Raw genomic sequence first — 18,234 nt, 5'->3', positions numbered from 1 at the left:
TCTGCTGAGAACACCTTCCCACAGATCCCCCATGGCCTTTCACCTCTTCTAGGTGTTTACCCAAGAATGACGTTCTTAGTAAGGCCTCCCCTGACCACCCACTTTAAACCTGCCCTCTCGCCTACCCCAACCCCTCCCTAGCCTTCTTTCCCACTTTGTTCTCCTGCCTAGCACTCACCAACCTTCTGACCCACTATGGATTTTACTTGCATATTTGTTTCTTATCACTGGGATGTACGCTGATGAGGGCAAAGTTTTTGTCTGTTGGTTGCTGTAACTCTGAGAGTACCTGGCTCATCGTAAGCTCTCTAAAAATATTTGTTGAATGAATGAAACAGACCTGATTGATGTCCAGCAACACCTTGAGCAAGTCACTTTACTTCCTGCTGTTTGTTTCATCACCATTAAGCTGAGATAACAGTGCTATTAATAACAAGCGTTACCATCCATGCATGGAAGGCCCAGCAACCTGCTCTATCTACATGATCTCATTTACTCTCAAAATTACCCTGTAAGATGGGTTCTGATATCATGCCCAGTTGGTAGGTGAAACTAACTTGAGGCTCAGAGAGGTTAAGTGACTTGTCCAAATCACAGAGCCAGTAAGCTGCAAAACCAGGGTTCAAAGCCAGGTCTGCGTGGTCCCAAACCCCAAGATCTTATCCACTCTGCCATATACAAAAGACACCAAAGACTGAACGTGCTGTCAGTGTTGAGACACTTCCTAAGTCACAGAAATGTGAAGGGTTGTTATTGTCTAGGGATATTTTTGTGTTGACAGCCAACTAACATGATACACCCTTCCCTCTTTGACTGTCATGTGGTTTATGCCTCCTGCTCTTCTGGCCCCTTCTTCCAGACCCTCCACCTTACCAGACCTCTAGGGATTTAATGTGCTCCTCTGCCCTTCCCACATTTGCTTTTGTCAAGGAGGCTGGTGCCAAAGGGACAAGTGGTGGAAACTTGAGCATTAGGTCATTTGGAGAAAAATTGGGGGATGCGTGGGGGGTTGCTTGCAGCACTGAATTCTTGTTCATCATCTCCTTGGGTCAAGCACCGGCTCCTCTATGAATTTCTCCAGGAACTCACTCTTCTGTGCCGGCAATAAATTGCATCTCCGTGGGCACAGTGTGCAGGCCGTTTTTCCGCACAGCAGCTAGGAGGAAAGAGCATGATGTCTTTAGTGTGATGTAGTAAGTGGGACAGGAGTGTCCCATTCTTGGGCAGCCAATCAAGAGTGCTTCTTCAGGTCCCAGCCTACGCTATTCATTGGATCAAAGAAAAAAAAATTGGCACTCAAAATTCCAACCTCCTGTCTCAGCCATCCTTGTTTGGAGATGGCTTCAGGCCTGTGGGCAGGGAGTTAGCTGCAAGGCTGCTTGACAACCCATAATTGAAGCCTAGGCTAATCTGAACTGCCATTGTCAAAGGGATGTTTGGGAAAGACTGGCTGTGAATGATAATGGATCAGCAATGGGATTGGTGACTCCAATATCCCATTCATTCATTCATTCAAAAAGCATTTATTGAGTACCTACTATGTGCTATGAACTATGAGCTTGGGGTACACAATGAATAATATAGGACAATATCCTTGCTCCCATGAAATTATATTCTAGAAAAGGTGACAGTCAGTTATCAAATAAAGGAAATTTCAGGTTGTGATGAAAGTGATGGAGGAAATAAAACTGGGCAATGGGATGGAAAGTGATTGTAGGTGGACTACTATGATCGGGTCAACAGAGAGGACATAGGAGCTGATGGTGTTTGAGCTGAGACCTCAAGGATAAAAAGGAGCCAATCATAAGAAGAGCTGGGGGAAGAGGAGTTGGGGCAACAGGAACAGAAGTGCAAAGGCCCTGAGGTGAGAGTGTGTCTGGTGTGTTGGGAAGCAGAAGGGAGACCAGTGGAGCTGGAGGGCAATGAGAGAAAGGGACACCAGGAGAAGGGGAGGTGGGAGAAGAGGCAGAGGGTGGGGTGGCAGGAAGTGGCCTGGATCATGCAGAGGTCCTGGAGCTCACAGTAAAGACTTCAGCTTCTCCTCTGAGTCAGATGGGAGTGGAGCCAGGAGAGTGTTTGAGAAGAGTCAGGGCAGGCTCTGACTTTGTTTGAAAAGTATCCCTTCAGAAGACCTAAATAGACATTTCTTCAAAGAAGACATACAGATGGCCAACAGGCATATGAAAAGATGCTCAACATCACTAATTGTTAGCGAAATGCAAATCAAAACTACAGGGAGGTATCACCTCACACCGGTCAGAATGGCCATCATCAAAAAGTCTACAAATAATAAATGCTACAGATGGTGAGGAGAAAAGGGAACTTTACTGTACAGTTGGTGGGAATGTAAATTGGTGCAGTCACTATGGAGAACAGTATGGAGGTTCCTTAAAATGAGAAAAATAGTTACCATACGATCCAGCAATCCCATCTTGGGCATATATCCAGAGAAAACTCTAATTGACAAGATACATGCACCCCAAAGATCATAACAGCACTATTTACAATAGCCAAGACATGAAAGCAACCTAAGTGTCCATCAATAGATGAATGGATACAGAAGATGTAATACACACACACATACACACAATGGACTATTACCCAGCCATGAAAAAGAATAAAATAATGCCATTTGCAGCAACATAGATGGACCTAGAGATTATCATACTAAGTGAAGTCAGATAGAGAAAGACAAATATATGATATCACTTTTATGTGGAATTGAAAAGTGATACAAATGAAATTATTTACAAATCAGAAACAGACTCACAGACATGGAAAACAAACTTGTAGGTTACCAAAGGGGAAAGGGAGGGAGGGATAAATTAGGAGGTTGGGATTAACAGATACACATTACTATATATAAAATAGATACACAACAAGGACCTACTGTATAGCACAGGGAACTATATCTAATATCTTGTAGTAATCTAAAGTGGCAAAGAATATGAAAAAGAACATATATATATTCATATCTAAATCACTTTGCTATATACCTGAAACTAACACAATGTTGTAAATCAACTATATTTCAATAAAAACAAAATTAAATGAAAATAAAAAAAATCCCTTGTTTGATAGCATCCTGGAGACAAGAAAAACTGAAGGGATTAAAAGCTCCTGCAGCTGAAACCATCACCAAAGGTAAAAGAATCCATCCCTTGGCATTGGGAGTGTGACCAGTGCTGAACACACAGGTTCTGGGTTCAAATCCTAGCTCCATCACTTGCTTTTTGACCTTAGATCAATGTGGTTCCCAAATGGGGACTGATTCTGCCTCCAAGGGACATTGGACAATGTCTGGAGACAGTATTGGTTGTCACAACTGGGATAGAGGTGGTTGGGTGCTACTGGTATCTACTGGTCAGAGGTCAGAGATGCTACTTAACATCTTACAATACGTAAGTCAGCCCCCACAACAAAGAATTACCCCACCCAAAATGTCAATAGTGCTGAAGTTGGGAAGCTTTGGCTTAGATGAATGTCTTGATCTCCTTGTACCAGTTAAATTCATAAAGTGGAAGTAATAATTCTCCTAGAGTTATCAACAGGATTAAAGAATTGATTCATTTGTTATAGACAATGTTTTCATCCCCCCAAAACTCATATGTTGAAACCTAATCCCCAGTGTGATGGTATTAAGAGGTGGAGTTTTAGGGAGGTGATTGAGTCATAAGAGAGGAGCCCTCATGAATGGGATTAGTGCCCTTAGAAAAGACACCCCACGGAGCTTCCTTGCCCCTTCCACCTTGTGAAGACACAGCAAGAAGGCGACTGTCTATGAACCAGGAAACAGGCCCTCAACAGACACCAAATCTGCTGGCACCTTGATCCTGGACTTCGCAGCCTCCAGAACTGGGAGAAATAAATACCCAGTCTATGGTATTTTTGTCACAGCAGCCTGCATGATAAAACATTGTTTAAAGCAGGGACCAGCAAACTTCTTCGGTAAAAGGCCAGACAGTAAATATTTTAGTCTTTGGAGGCCATATGATCTCTGTTGTAATCACTCAAATCAGCCACGATATCATGAAAGCAGCCGTAGACAATACAGAAATGAGTAAGTGTGGCTAAATCTTTATTTTTGGACACTGAAACAGAATTTCACATAATCTTCACATGTCACAAAATAGTCCTCTTCTTTTGATTTATCCAAGAGTTTAGAAATATAAAAATTATGCTCAGCTCACAGGCTGCACAAAAAAGCAGGCGGCAGGCTAGATTTAGTGGGCCCAAGTTTGCCAGCTCCTGATTTTAAAAATGTAACAGGAATTTGAGCACTAGTGAGGATTTAGTAAATGTGGGTCACTATTAAGAAAGAACAAAAAAGTGGCCCGACGCCTGGAACTAGTCTGACCCAGATATGACACATCGTTCTCTTGTTGGGCCTAAATAATCTTACACATCACCGACTTGAGACAAAGTCACTCTGAGACTGATAAAATGATAAAATGAGCTAGAGCAAGGACTTCCGAATCTTGTTTAAACTCAAAGCCACTTGCCACCCACAAAATACTGAGCATCCCCTTCTCTTGCTAAATAAATGGCTACTTCTTTATCCAACCATAGAATTGTCCCTGATTTCTGACAGCACCCAATATAGAGCAAATCCTGCTTCCTTAGACCCCACCCCCCACCCCAAGTGCCCCAACCAAAGCCCGAATTCTATGAGAGGTGCTTTCTAACACCCTCTTACTGAGTTGATCGTGGTTGCCCATGGTATGCACGCTCCCTTACTGTGGCAACGATAACAAACTCAACCTGTTTAACTATAGATGTGTTCCTGGGGACTTTTGGCCATGTGGACCAGGAGGAAGGGTCTAGACTCCAGCCTCATCTCTTCCCCTGTCTCACCCAGGGGTTTGGGGAAGTCCCTTCCTTTCTCCACTTTTGGCTGTTCTTTCCCTGCTGGGACCATGAGGAAGCAGGATTCCATGGTGACTAATTGGGTCATTTTTACTGTGCCCAAGGCTGGCCCTGCTGACAACCAGCAGGGGATCTGAAAGCTAAATTCAGATCAACTCACCCTGGGCCATGTGGATGTGGGCCTCATGGCTCCCGTGATGGGAACACAACCACATGCAAAGCATGAGGCCGGAGGCCAGGGCACTGAAGCAGGAAGTGAAGAGTTGTTAATAGGACATTGATGCTGGAGGGCAAAGTCACTCCCCAGGGGATGGCCAGACAGGAAGAACTCTGACCCAGTGACTCCCTAGCCCCCACCCGTCTTCAGCTCACTCTGTATGCATCCCACCCAGGTCAGGACCACAGCTGTCATGCAGCATCAGATGTCCGCAGAGCTCACCAGCATCTCAGGTATAACAATAGGCTGCCCTCCTCCACCCTGGATGTACATTAGCGTTTCCTAGGAATACCCAGAACCCATCCTGGAGGTTCTGCTTTAGTGGCTCTGGAGTAGGGCTGAGGCCTCAGTATTTTTTAAAAGCTCTTCAGGTGATTATTTTGTGTAGCCAGGGTCAAGAAGACTCCCCTGAAGTTACAGATGGGGAACTGAAGCCTCCAGTGGTTGCCCATGACCTTAGAGGGGGTGTGTGCCCACCAGTTTGCCACAGAGCCCACCTGGACCCTTTTCTTATCCATGGAACTCAGCTGCTGCCAGCATCTGAGCTGGAGAGCCTCGACATATAGCTGTATGTGCTACAGACAAGACAGAGGAGGTGATTCACACACACACAACTGTAAACAGTACGTATCTGTAGCATAGGTCCTGGATTCAATCCCCATTAAAAAAAAAAGATTAATAAAGAGGGAGTTTCACTTTTCCTTATGCAAATTAGTAATATAAAAAATTTTATATCATGCATTATTTTTTCTAATGGTGATGATAATAAAACCAATGAAGATGAAGTTGAATACAAACAGGAAAACCAAGGTGCACTCAGCTTGTAGCAACTCACCTACTCTTAATCATGCCTCCAGGTTTCATCTCTATGCTTCCTGTGGCCACTGTGACCCATGTGACCACACAAAAACAGGCCAAAGTCTCCAAAGGTTCTGACTTTCTTGGGTCCAGAAATCGCTGGCTGGTTAGGAGACTGGTGCTTATGTAAGGTCTTATTCAAATAATAACAATCCCAGAGTTTGTATTGGGCGGGGGAACTGAGGACTTTCACATTTGGAATCTTACAGCAGCCTCAGAACAGCTTGGGGGAGCTAGGCGGGGCTATTACCTTCCTCTTTCCACCTAGGGAACCTGAGGCCCAGGGAGGTAAGTTAAGGTTGGGATCCAGAGGGCCCAGCGGGTTAGTGGCAGAGTCAGGACTATTGATTCCCTACCCCTTGAATCTCCCTCCATCTCCGAAGGCACCACCTGGCTCTCAGAAGGTGTGACCTGGAACTGCTAACTCTAGTCTAACCTCCCTGGTGTGAGTGAAATGTTCTTGAAGTCTGGCACATGGAAGGCCCTCAGGAAAAGAGTTCTGGTATCAAATTAGGTAAAGAGCACCCCAGGGAAAGTCAAAGATCCCAGGCAGGCTTACATCCATTAATTCATTTAGCATTCACAACAACCTAGGTAGTAAGTATTAATACCCCACTTTATGTATGAGGAAACTGAGGCTTGGAACAGTTCAGTAACTGGGTTCATTCATTTATTCATTTATTAATTCCACACATTTATTGAACACCTACGGCCTGCCAGTGTTCTTGGTGAACAATACTATAGTTCACAGCAATGAAAAAGATGACACAAGTTCCCATGGAACCTGGAGTCCATGGCGGAGACAGACAATAAACAAATTAAGTCCCTCTCAGCTAGGAGTCATATAAAACTTCAACCTGAATCAAGGTGTAGGGTCTTATTACCCATTCCTCCCAATTCCTGGATCTCTCTCTCTCTTTTTTTTAAGAGGCTGCACCATTTGACTTTCTACATTTCACTTTCCACTTTTACTTTTTACAGTCAGCAATTGGAACTCTTTTAATGGCTTTTATATATGGGTTTTTATATAAAAGCAGTTGCACAACTGACACACATTAACCCCTTTCATGCGCCAGGCTGTCATTCCTCATGGAAGCTTCACCATGCTATATACGAAATGGGAGGTTTTGTCCTCATTTTATAGAGGAGGAGGCCCCTCCCCTGGCCTCATGAATGAAGAAGGAAGAAGGAGGGCAGTGCTCGACTCAGCCTAAAATACTGCTTTTGTAAAGACAGCATCTTGGGCACTCCTAAAGGAAAGACATGGGTGGCAAGCCAGCCTTCTCTGGGCAGAGAAAAGGAGGGGAAAGGTGACAGAGTTTAGATTCAAAAGCCATGGGGATCCCTTACTGGCTGAGGGACTTTGGGCAAATATTTCACCACTCTGCCCATCAGTTTCCTCCTCTGTAAAATGGGCCACCCCTGCAGGGCTGAAGTGGAGGATCTAATGAGAACATACATGTAGAAGGACACAGGAGAAGCCACCACCCACATGGCCCTGGTCCCCCAGGCAGTGCAAGCAGCAGAACTGGGTAAAAGAACTGGAGAGAAGCAGCAAGGCTGCCCTCCAAGGCTGAGGACCTTGAGGAGTCTGATCCAGTGAGCCCCGCCCTGCCCCAGGCTCTATCTCCCTCTGGCATGGTGCTTCTAAGTACTGATTCCAGATTCAGACAAAGCTCAGCAACTAATTCACCATGTTACTTTGGGAAAATCATTTTGCCCCTCTGACCCTTAGTCTCTTCATCTGTAAAATGGGGATAATCTACTTTGTAGTACTGTCATGAAGATTAAATGAGCTAATGGATATGAAAAATTTAGCAGTGTCTGGCATAGGGTGGGTCTACAGAATATGATAGCTCACATCACCCTTACTGTTTTTGCTCTCGGTGTCCCTCATGACGCCTCCTCACCCCAGTCCTGGCCCAGGAAGAGAGTCTCTACTCCTTCCACCCTTGTCCTCACCTTCTGCCACAAGAACAGAGCACAGAAACTGGATGAAAGGGAACATCTCTCTTTGCACTGGAACTACCCCAGCTTTAGGTCTTAGGGCTGATCATTAACCAATCCCTTCTCTCTGATCTCACCACCTACAAAAGTAGGTGTCTGCCCCAGCCTCCCAGGGTCTGCTGCCTTCTGACATCCTGCAGCGTAAGGGAAAAGACTCTGAATTTCACCTATGCACCCAGTATGTGTGACCTTGGGCAAGTCCCTTCACTTTCCTAAGTCTCAGATTTTTCATCTTCTTTCATTTCTTTCATATAATAAGGGAATTGGCTTCCAAACTTTTTTTTTTTTGCCACTAAACTCTTAGGAAAAAAATCTTCTGTGAGAGGCAGAACAAAAGAGGTTAAGAGTACAGGCTCTAAAGTTAACCAGCCTGGATTCAAAATACCAGCACCACTGTTTTGAAACAATGTGACCTTGGGGGCTAATTTATCCTCTACTTCTTCCTTCATTTCCGTTCCTCTAAGTGTGGTCATCGCTAACTCAACATCACTCAGACGTAAGGCCCTAAGACGAGATCTTGCATAAAGTAAGTGCTCAATAAACATTGGTGACTGTTACTCAGAAGCTCAGTGTATAAAGTAGATAAAGTGGGGGCAGCTGGGGTTGAAACGGGAGGAGCAGAGTCTTAACTGCTTGCTGCCACCCCAACGTGACTATGAGGCTGAACCATTCTCCTGGAGCCCCAAGACTCAGGGGAAACAGAAAACCAATGAAACCAACACTGCAGAGTAGGAATCTACGGACTATGGCCTGTGGGCTGAATCCAGCCCATTGCCTGCCAGCTATGGTTTTAACATTTTTAAGTGGGTGAGAAAAATCAGTAGAAGAATATTTCATGATGTAAAAATCATACAAAATTTTAACTTTAGCACCCGTAAGTAAAATTTCATTGGAATACAGCCACGCCTACTCATTTACATACTGTCTACGGATGCTTTCTCCCTGCAAGGGCAGAGCGTCAGCAGATGTGACAGAGCGGCAAGCAAAGCCTAAAATATTTACTGTCTTGTTATTTACAGAAAAAGTTTGCCGATCCCTGCTATAGAGCAACTCTTCCCTTCCATGCAGAAGACTTTGACCTTGCATAGATCCTGGCTCTGCTACTTTACCAACAATGTGATTGATTCTGAACATATCACTTCACCTCTCTGAACCTCCCTTGTAAAGTACTTATAATCATTTCTAGCTTTCAAGGCTGTCATGAAATAACATAAGCAAGACCCCTTACTGCATGATGGAGAAATACCCATATCACGGTAAATGAGATTAACTGAGATGGCACATGGATCAATATTATGATTTTTAACAGATATAATATTTATTTTTAATAAACATTTGAAAAAATATAACTAGCACACAAGCCCATGGTCTCCATAGATAATGTCTGCTGTGATAGTTGGGGTAAATGATCCAAAGCTTCTTGGGCAGATCTACCATCCGTCTCTCAACATGCACCTTCTAGCTTTGGGTCCTCGGTACCATCTCTTGCCCCCACCATCATATTCACATTCCAGACAGCAGGAGTTGGAAGCAGGAAGGGCAGGACCGGGAAATTGCACACACCGTTCCCATTCATACCCCATTGGCTATCCTTGGTCACATGACCACATCTGATTGCAAGGGAAGCTGGGGCATGCAGCCTTTTCTCCACACAGCCATGTACCCATGTAGGGGTTATATTACTAAAAGGACAAAGGAAGAAACAATACTGCAATCTCTGCCCACACATGTACCAATTTAAAGCTACCTTTTAAAATACTTTAATGTAAATAAAAAGAAAGACATTTAAAGCAGGCAGGATGTGGCAGCCGTTCTGCCTTCCCTAACACCCTTTGGATCTCCCCACTCCCACTCCTCCACCTTGGTGGAGTTGCTCCCAGTCCCCTTCCACAGCCTTACCTGCGTTTGCTTCACTCTCCCAGCTGAGGTCTTTACGAACTTCCTTCTGGCCAAAAAGACTCTTCAGGATGGCGCTGGCAATGGGCAGCATCATGGCGGTGGAGGCTGTGTTGCTCAGCCACATGGACAGAAAGGAGGTGGTCACCATCATCCCCAGGATGAGCCTGGGCACAGAGGGAGTTAGAGGCAGATCCAGAATTCAGGTTTCCAGTCCCAGTCTGCCACCCCACGTGTTTACAGATGGAAAGTTAAGGTCCAAAAAGGATGAGCTAGTGATCAAGTGGAAGCTGAATCCACTCACCATGTTTACGGTAGATCTAAGGAAACTGACTCAATGTATGTAAGTGAACTGATCTCAGGTACCCAAGATAAAATAGCAAAGACACATCGTCCCTGAAATTTTCCCTCCTTTGGCTCCAAATCCTTGATGGCTCCCATTGCAGAATAAAGTTGCCTTGATTTGGCACCAAGACTCTCCACTATTTCACCCTATACGGCCTTCCCAGCCTCCTTTCCCACTTCCCCTCCCAGTCCTATCAAGCACCCCTGCTCAGGCTCTGCTGAATTTCTCACCAGCTCTCATACACACCTTGATGTCCTGCCTGCCTGCCTGCCATTGCTTGGTCCTTCCCACCCACAGGAATCTAAGTTTAGTGATTTTTTTTCTTTACATTGAACTTTTAATCCACCTGGAATTTATTTAGATGTACAGAATAAAGTCAGATCTTGGTAGATTTTGTTTCAAAGAATAAACCAATTATTCCAAAACCCACCATTTATTGAATCCTTCCCCTGCCCATGGATTTAGATTTCTTCTGGATTATTTATTTTGTGTTTTAAAAATCTATTTCTGAACGAGTACCATACTGTTTTCATCATTGTAACTTTAAAATACATTTGATAGCAGACCCACCTATTCTTCAAGGTCAAATATAATCCCCCCCAGGAAGAAGTCACCCCCTACCTCTCAAGTGGGCTCATAAAGCACAGCGTGTCCCTTGGGTATCAAATTCTGCTTTGTCTTGGGATCAGTTCTACAGATGGTATCTCTCCCACAGGACTGAGAGTTCCTCCATGAGAAAACACCTAGGAGCCTAACTGCTTGGCCCAGAGCAGATGCTAGAAAACTACAAGTTATCCAGAACCTTCTTCTCCTTAACCATCACCCCAATTCCCATCACCAAAAGGGCCCTCAAATCTATCCATTCTGTCCATCTCCACTGCCACCACCCTAGGCCATGCTGTCACCCTCTCTCATCTGGACACCCAGAATAGTGTCCTGCCTGGGCTACATCCAGCTTCTCCCCCCTCATCTGCTTCCCCCATTGCAGCCAAGAAAAAATTTTTTAATGCAAATCTTGTCATGTCATTCCCCAACTTAGAATTTTTTAAAGTAGAGATAAAAAAAAAAAGGCAGAGATTCGTAACAGGGGTGGAGGTGGGGAATGGATATAATTTAGGGTGGAAATGAGGGGTGAAAGCTGCACCCTTTATTTTACTAACACCTAGTAGAAATTAAATATTTCCTTCAGTGATAAACATAGGCAACCATGTTCAGCAGTATTAGGAGGGGACTTAGTCATCAATTAAGGTGACAGATATTTTCATAGCGTATTATAATAGTTACAGGGACACTCAAAACTGCCTCAGAACTAGTTATTAGCCTCCTTGCGAGAGCTCATAATTCATTGTATTAATAGAGGAGTACGTATAGTATTATATCACAAGTTTGTGTGTTTAAAAAATTTATTTGGATAAGTGCGTTTTGCTGTGATTGTTGTGGTTGTTTTAAATTCTATGTGTTGTGCTTTATGCATTTAAAGACATTATTCTGGGAAGGAATCCTTAAGATTCAACACATTGTAAAAAATAAATTAAAAGAATAACAATAACCCTATTTTAAAGGCCATTCAATCCTCTTAAAATAGAAGTTCAAATCCTAGCTGGGGGACCAGAGGCCCTGCAGGAATGGATCCTACCTGCTCTGTCTCTCCAAGGCCATCTTTCCATCCACTCCCCCACCTACTCTGTCATCTTGGCTGGTAAACAGCAAACGAGGATGACAATGGCCAGCACTTACTGTGCAGGTCCAAGCTATTGTATTGTCATTTTATAGGCAGAAAGAGGTAAGTCACTTCCCAGAGCAGGAAAAGTGGGATTCAGCCCTGAGCAGTCTGAGTCACATTGCTAATATGGCCCCCTCTAAAACCACTGGACATGAATCCTTGAGGGTGAGGTCTGGGAACCAGCATTTCAGCTGGCTTCCCATATGATTCTTATGCACTTTTGAGAACTGCTCAAGAGCCTAGCATTGTGTCTGGCACACAGAGGGGACTCACTAAATATTTGAGAAACGAATACATAACTCATGACGGGATATTATGAGTTTGGTGCCCTGGATGATCAGACCAGGAAGAGTGGGTTTGGGCTCCAGGAGATGTGGTCCCTCCACCTTCCCACCTCTAGGCTGAGCCTATTACCTGGTCTTACCTGGCCGGCTGGACCCCAACTAGCATCAGGATCTTGAGGGCAATTCTCCGGTGCAGGTTCCACTCCTCGATGGCGCTGGCCATGATCAGACCACTGAGGAAGAGGAAGTTGGTGTCCAGGAAGTACTGGGAGCAGACCTTGTTGGAGGGCAGGATGCCCAAGAAGGGGAAGAGGATGATGGGCAGCAGGGCTGTCACAGAGAGAGGCAGGGCCTCCGTGCACCAGTACACCGCCATGAGCAGGATAATAAACAGGCAGCGACCTTCCTGCAGAGGGGAGATGCAAGCTCAGGAGAGTCAGCACAACTTGGGGTGGCAGAGGGGAAAAAGGTCAAGGAACAGGGCCCATCAAGGCACGTTCCTTGGGGAGGCAAAGGGCCCAAGGCTCGGACCCTGAGCAGCTGTTGTCACCTATCTGAGCCTCGTTTTACTCAACTATAAAAGGAGGAAGCTATATGCGTCCATCTTATAGGACTGTTTGAGGGTCAAATGAAATACCCCGTTGTCTTAGAAGTAGACCCTAAAATGAGCATGAGTGTGAAAGTAGTTCACCTGATAGGGAATCCCAGAAAGTTCTGGAAGAGCAGTGAGGAAGTGAAACAGAAAAGGAAGCCAAGACAGAGTGTGTTAATGAGAAGGTCACCACTGTGGGCAGCTGGGGCTCAATCCCAGTGGGGACCCTGGAAGACAGGGTAGGTCACGCCTCAGAAGGCAAGGAAGGGTAGTCCCCCTGGAAGGCAAGGAAGCTGGCTACTTATCTGTCAACTCTCAGTCATCACTGGCTGAGGGCTGCTCCTGGGAGCATTAACTCCCCAGCACTTCCAGCCCGCCCCATGCAGCAGCCAGAGCACACACTGGTGCAGAGCATCCCGGGTTCAGTAAGAAGCAATAGGCATGTGCAGAGTGGCGAGTGCCAATGGGCAAGTGAGCAGAGCACCAGTAGCAACTGCCACATCCATACACGGCATTTAGCACAATGCCCAACACCTAGTTCACACTCTGTAAATAGTAATAATAATAAGTGATATTTATTGGGCTATTAAGCATCAGGTACCATTTGTTCACCACAAGATCGCAGTGAAGTAGGTACAACTACTATGACCATTTGAAGGATTGGAAGCTGGAATGCAAGGAAGTCACTAGGAAGGCAGTGGTGGTGCAGGACAAGGCAATCTGCTCCAGAGCCAGCTCTCTTCACCAAGGACCCCACAGCTGTTATCAGCTAAATACTAAAGCTTATGACAGGTTGACAGTGCAATTTCAGAGATTCAAAACAAAATGGATCAGTGGTTGCCGAGGCCGGGTTTGGACATTTGTGTGTTGGAAAAGGGGTGGGAGGAGCCGCAAAGGAGCACAAGGGGAACCTTTGGGGTGATGGAAATGCTCTGGGCCTTGACTGAGGAGGCAATTACATGGGTTTGTACATTTGTCAAAACCTATGAAATTATTCACCTGCTGGTGAAACAAAAGGGTAATAATGATAATGTCTTCTGACACGTCAGTGTCCCACAGGATCCATAATAAATAATGTCTTGTTATTCACTCAGTCACTGTTTGAACAGAACTGCTGACTGCCCTCCTTTGCTTTCTTATGTTCTTTGAAGGCAATGATCTTCTGTGTTCCAGTGAACACAGACTGTTTCTTGGATTTGGTGCCGTCTAGTGCCATGTTATTCTTCTTATTTCCTACTCATAATAAGTTTTGTTAACTTTATTCAGTTTCCAGAGGACACTGAACTGAATTCCATCCTAACAAGCATCAATCTAACAGAACATATCCTCAGTTACACAGGACACGCATCAAGCTACGTGCAGACACAATGATTAATTCATCGAAAGGGGCAAGGTCCAATGGTCCAGGGAGACCAATGAGATGGCTTTGACAATAATCAAGCAAGATATACTGGTGGTTAGGGTCTGATGGGAGCAGTGTAGGTAATTAGAAGTGGTCAAATTCTGGATCTATCTCCAAGGTATTACCCAATAGCTTTGCCATGGATCAGTTATGATGTGTAAGGCAAAAAGAGAAGCCAAGGGAAATTCCAGTTGGCCTCAGCAGGAGGAAGAAGGAGGTTGTCATTTCCTGATGGAAGATTGTGAGACACACCCACACCCATTTCCATACCTTGAAAACACATCCTGAGACTCTGCTTAACAGGCCCTACGTTGGAGAATTTCCATTTCCGAAGTACCTTAGTTTTTGTATCAGTGCTCACATTTTCTCATGCAATTTACAGACCTACAAAGAGTCTCTTGCAGAGCGAATTTTTCTACAACAAATCCTATTTTCCCACTTGTCTATTTTTTCTTTTGTTTCCTGTGCCTTTGCTGTCATATCCAAGAAATCATTATCAAATCCAATGTCCTAAAGTTTTGGTCCTATGTTTTTTTCTTAGATTTTTATAGTTTTAGGTCTTAAGTTTAGATCATGAATACACTTGAGTTAATTTTTGTATGTGATGTTAGATAGGGTCTAACTTCATTCTTTTGTATATGACTATCCAGTTTTCCTAGCAAAAATTGGTGAAAGATTGTTTTTTCCCCATTGAATGGTCTTGGGATTCTTGTCAAAAATCATTTGACCATACACATGAGTGTTTATTTCTGGGCTTTCTATTCTGTTCCATTGGTCTATGTCTGTCTTTTTGCCAGTACCACACTGTTTTGATTACTATAGCTTTGTGGTAAGTTTTGAAATCAGGAAGTGTGAGTCCTCCAGCTTTGTTCTTTTTCAAGGTCGTATTGGTTAATTGGTCTCCCTTGAGGTTTCATATGAATTTTAGGGTAGGTTTTTCACTTTCTGCAAAAAAAAAAAAAAAAATCATTGGGATTTTGATAGAGACTGCACTGACTCTTTGGATCACTTTGGGTAGTAATGATATCTTAACAATATTGTTTCCAAACTATGATCATAAGATATGTTTCAATTTACAGCCAGTCCCTCACTTACGGCAGTTCAACTTATGGATTTTTTTAACTATAGCATGGTGCAAAAGTGATAGATGTTTAGTAGAATTTTGAATTTTGACCTTTTTCCAGGCTAGTAATAGGCAGTCCTATCCTCTCTCCCGATGCTCGGCAGCGGCAGGGAGCACAGCTCCCGGTCAGCCTCACCATCTTGAGAGTAGACAGCCAATTCACTTACAACCATCCTGTACTCAGACAACCGTTCTGTTCTTCACTTTCAGTACAGTATTCAATAAATTACATGATATAGTCAACACTTTATTATAAAGTAGGCTTTGTGTTAGATGATTTGGCCCAACTGTAGGCTAATGTAAGTGAGTACGTTTAAGCTACCTTAAATGTAGGCTTAGCTAGGCTAAGCTATGATTTCTGAGTAGGTTGGATGTATGAAATGCATTTTCAACTTATGATATTTTCAATTTACAATGGGTTTATTGGGATGTAACCCCATCACAAGTCAAGGAAGATTTGTATTTATGTCTTCTTTCACTTCTTTCAGCAATATTTTGCAGTTTTCACTGCACGTCTTTCACATCCTTGGTTAATTCCTAAGGATCTTATCCTTCCTGATGTTACTGTATTCCTTTTTAGATTGTTCGTTATTAGTGTATAGAAATGCAACTGATTTTTGTGTGTTGACTTTGCATCCTGCTACTTTGCTGAATTCACTTATTAGTTCTAACAGTTTTGACTTCTTGGGGTCAGGGAGGAATAACTGAAAAACAAATGACCACCACTTGAAATGACTATTTCCATGAAGTCAGGTCATTGGACATACACTTTAAAGATCAAAAACAAAAGCAAATAACACGGAATCAAATCTCACAACTAAAAACATGCCTAAGTTTTGATTTCTCAACATCCTTTTGGTTCCTACACCAGGCAGACCCTTACATGTCAGGGGTTAGATTATCTTAGATAATCACAGATCTATAAGTATCTCTAACTTCTAGCCCTTTGTCCAGGCAAAATTGTATATTGAATCACAATATAAAACAGACAAATTATGAAAGATTAGTTAAAAAGGAGTTCTTCTGGGAGAAGGGGGATGAGGAGCTCTCCACTGGGCCCCTCTACGTCCTCCCTCCCTTCACCCACCATGACAAACCCTAATCCCTCCCTGATACAAGAGTTCAATGGAGGACAATAAGACCATCACCAACCCCCTAGCATTTCCCCAGATTTACAGATGTGAACCCTGAGACCAGAGAGGGTAAAGGTCAGATAACAGATATGTGACAGAAATGTTTCTAGAACCCCAAACTGGGGCCCCCCAGGCGGTGGAGACCCTGCATTGGGTCCATTATGGAAAAGGCCTTCTTTGCCTCAGTAGGTGCTTAGATCCAAAGGGCATCATTCCAGGGTTCTCCAGAGGCAAACAGAGGAGCAGGCCCATCCCACATACTCCCAGTACAGCAAACAAAGATGCAGGAAAGTGGCAGTACAACAAACAGCACCCTGTTTACAGAAGCTCCTGGAATCTCCACGTTCTGCCAGTGGCATTTCAGGGACCACCCAGAAAGCTGATGTATCCAAAGGTTCAAACCACAAAAAAGCAAATTTGGCCAATTTAGTCTTCTTAGGGCTGGGAACCTGTGAATCTACAAAAGGACCCGAATATCAATCAGCTAGAGAGTCAGTTTCCATAGCTCAGAGAGGTCAAGTGGCTTCCCTAAGGACACACAGCTTCTGAGAGATGGAGCCAGGTTTTAAGCAGAAGAAGATGGGATCTTGGCTCCTTGTATGGCAGAGGCATGATACCCCTTGTCTCCATCCCCTTATCCTATTTCATTTTAATCCGTACAACTGGTTGCTGCCACCTGTCTTAGTCTTCTGAGCAGAAGGAGAACCAACAGAATATATCTAACTACATATAGGAGGAGATTTATGATAGGATTTGGCCCAAGCAGTTATGAAGGCCAAGAAGTCTCACAATCTGCCATTTGCGAACAGGAGAACTAGGAAAGCTGGTAGGTCCGTCCAAGTCCCAACGCCTGAGAATCAGGGAGCTGATGGTGTAAGTCTTAATCTGAGTCTGAAAGCCTGAGAGCCAGGAGTGCCAATGTCTGAGTGCAGGGGAAAACGGATGGCTCAGACCAAGCAGACAGAGAGGAATCTACCCTTGCACCACGTTTTCGTCTTGTTGAAGCCCTCAACTAATTGGATGATACCCACCCACCTTGGTGAGGGCAGATCTTAGTCAATTCATTCAAATGTCCTCACTTGGTCCTTCGCTGGTGCTGGCATGCAGAGAGGGCAGATCTTAGTCAATTCATTCAAATGTCCTCACTTGGTCCTTCGCTGGTGCTGGCATGCAGAGAGGGCAGATCTTAGTCAATTCATTCAAATGTCCTCACTTGGTCCTTCCCTGGTGCTGGCATGCAGAGAGAAGCTCTCTTCTTATAAGGGCTATAATCCTATCATAGGAGCCCCCACCCTCATGAACTAATCTAATCTTAACAGCTTCAAAAGGATACTAAAGGAATAACACGAAACACTTTATACCAACACATTTGATAACTTAGAGGAAACAGGAAAACTTCCTGAAAAACATATTCAACCATCAGAAACAGAAAAGCTGAATATTTCATTGTCTATTCAAGAAGCTAGATCAATCATTAAAAACCTTCCTGCAGAAACCAAAACCAGAAAAACTCTCTAAGCCCAGCTGGCTGCAATGGTAATTCTGCCAAACATTTAAGGACTAAAGAATACCAGTTTTACACAGACCTTTCCAGAGACTAAAGAAAAAGGGAGCACTTCCCAATTCATTTTGTGAGGCCAGGGTAACGCTGTTCCCCGGGTTATCCTGACAAAGGCATGAAAAGAAAAGAGAATATTATAATGGTTGAGGTCAGGGGCATGAAAAATCACCTGGAAAATCTGAACTGAGAAGCTCTGTTCAGAGTTGCCTTTTCAATCCTGCCTCAT

General features: G+C 44.1%; 1 protein-coding gene across 4 annotated transcripts in view; it reads right to left on the bottom strand.

Moving 5' to 3' along the window:
• The window catches only part of SLC13A3 (solute carrier family 13 member 3), a 67,638-nt gene that overhangs the window by 31,005 nt on the left and 18,399 nt on the right, over positions 1 to 18,234 (bottom strand). For 2 of the 4 annotated variants that reach the window (XM_010978631.3, XM_064497028.1), the window contains exons 2-4: positions 12,338 to 12,603; positions 9,848 to 10,011; positions 1,090 to 1,156 (exon numbers count right to left, since the gene is read on the bottom strand). In XM_010978631.3, the coding sequence (XP_010976933.1) occupies positions 1,090 to 1,156; positions 9,848 to 10,011; positions 12,338 to 12,603 (497 nt within the window). Of the gene's footprint in view, positions 1 to 1,089; positions 1,157 to 9,847; positions 10,012 to 12,337; positions 12,604 to 14,461; positions 15,137 to 17,482; positions 17,844 to 18,234 lie in introns of those variants that run through there. The other 2 variants (XM_064497026.1, XM_064497027.1) reach the window with 2 other exon arrangements.

Source organism: Camelus dromedarius, chromosome 18 (assembly GCF_036321535.1).
Source record: "Camelus dromedarius isolate mCamDro1 chromosome 18, mCamDro1.pat, whole genome shotgun sequence".
In the NCBI taxonomy this organism is placed as follows: domain Eukaryota; kingdom Metazoa; phylum Chordata; class Mammalia; order Artiodactyla; family Camelidae; genus Camelus; species Camelus dromedarius.
Note: the sequence above shows the minus strand (reverse complement) of the source record. Positions and strands in the feature narration are given on the sequence as shown.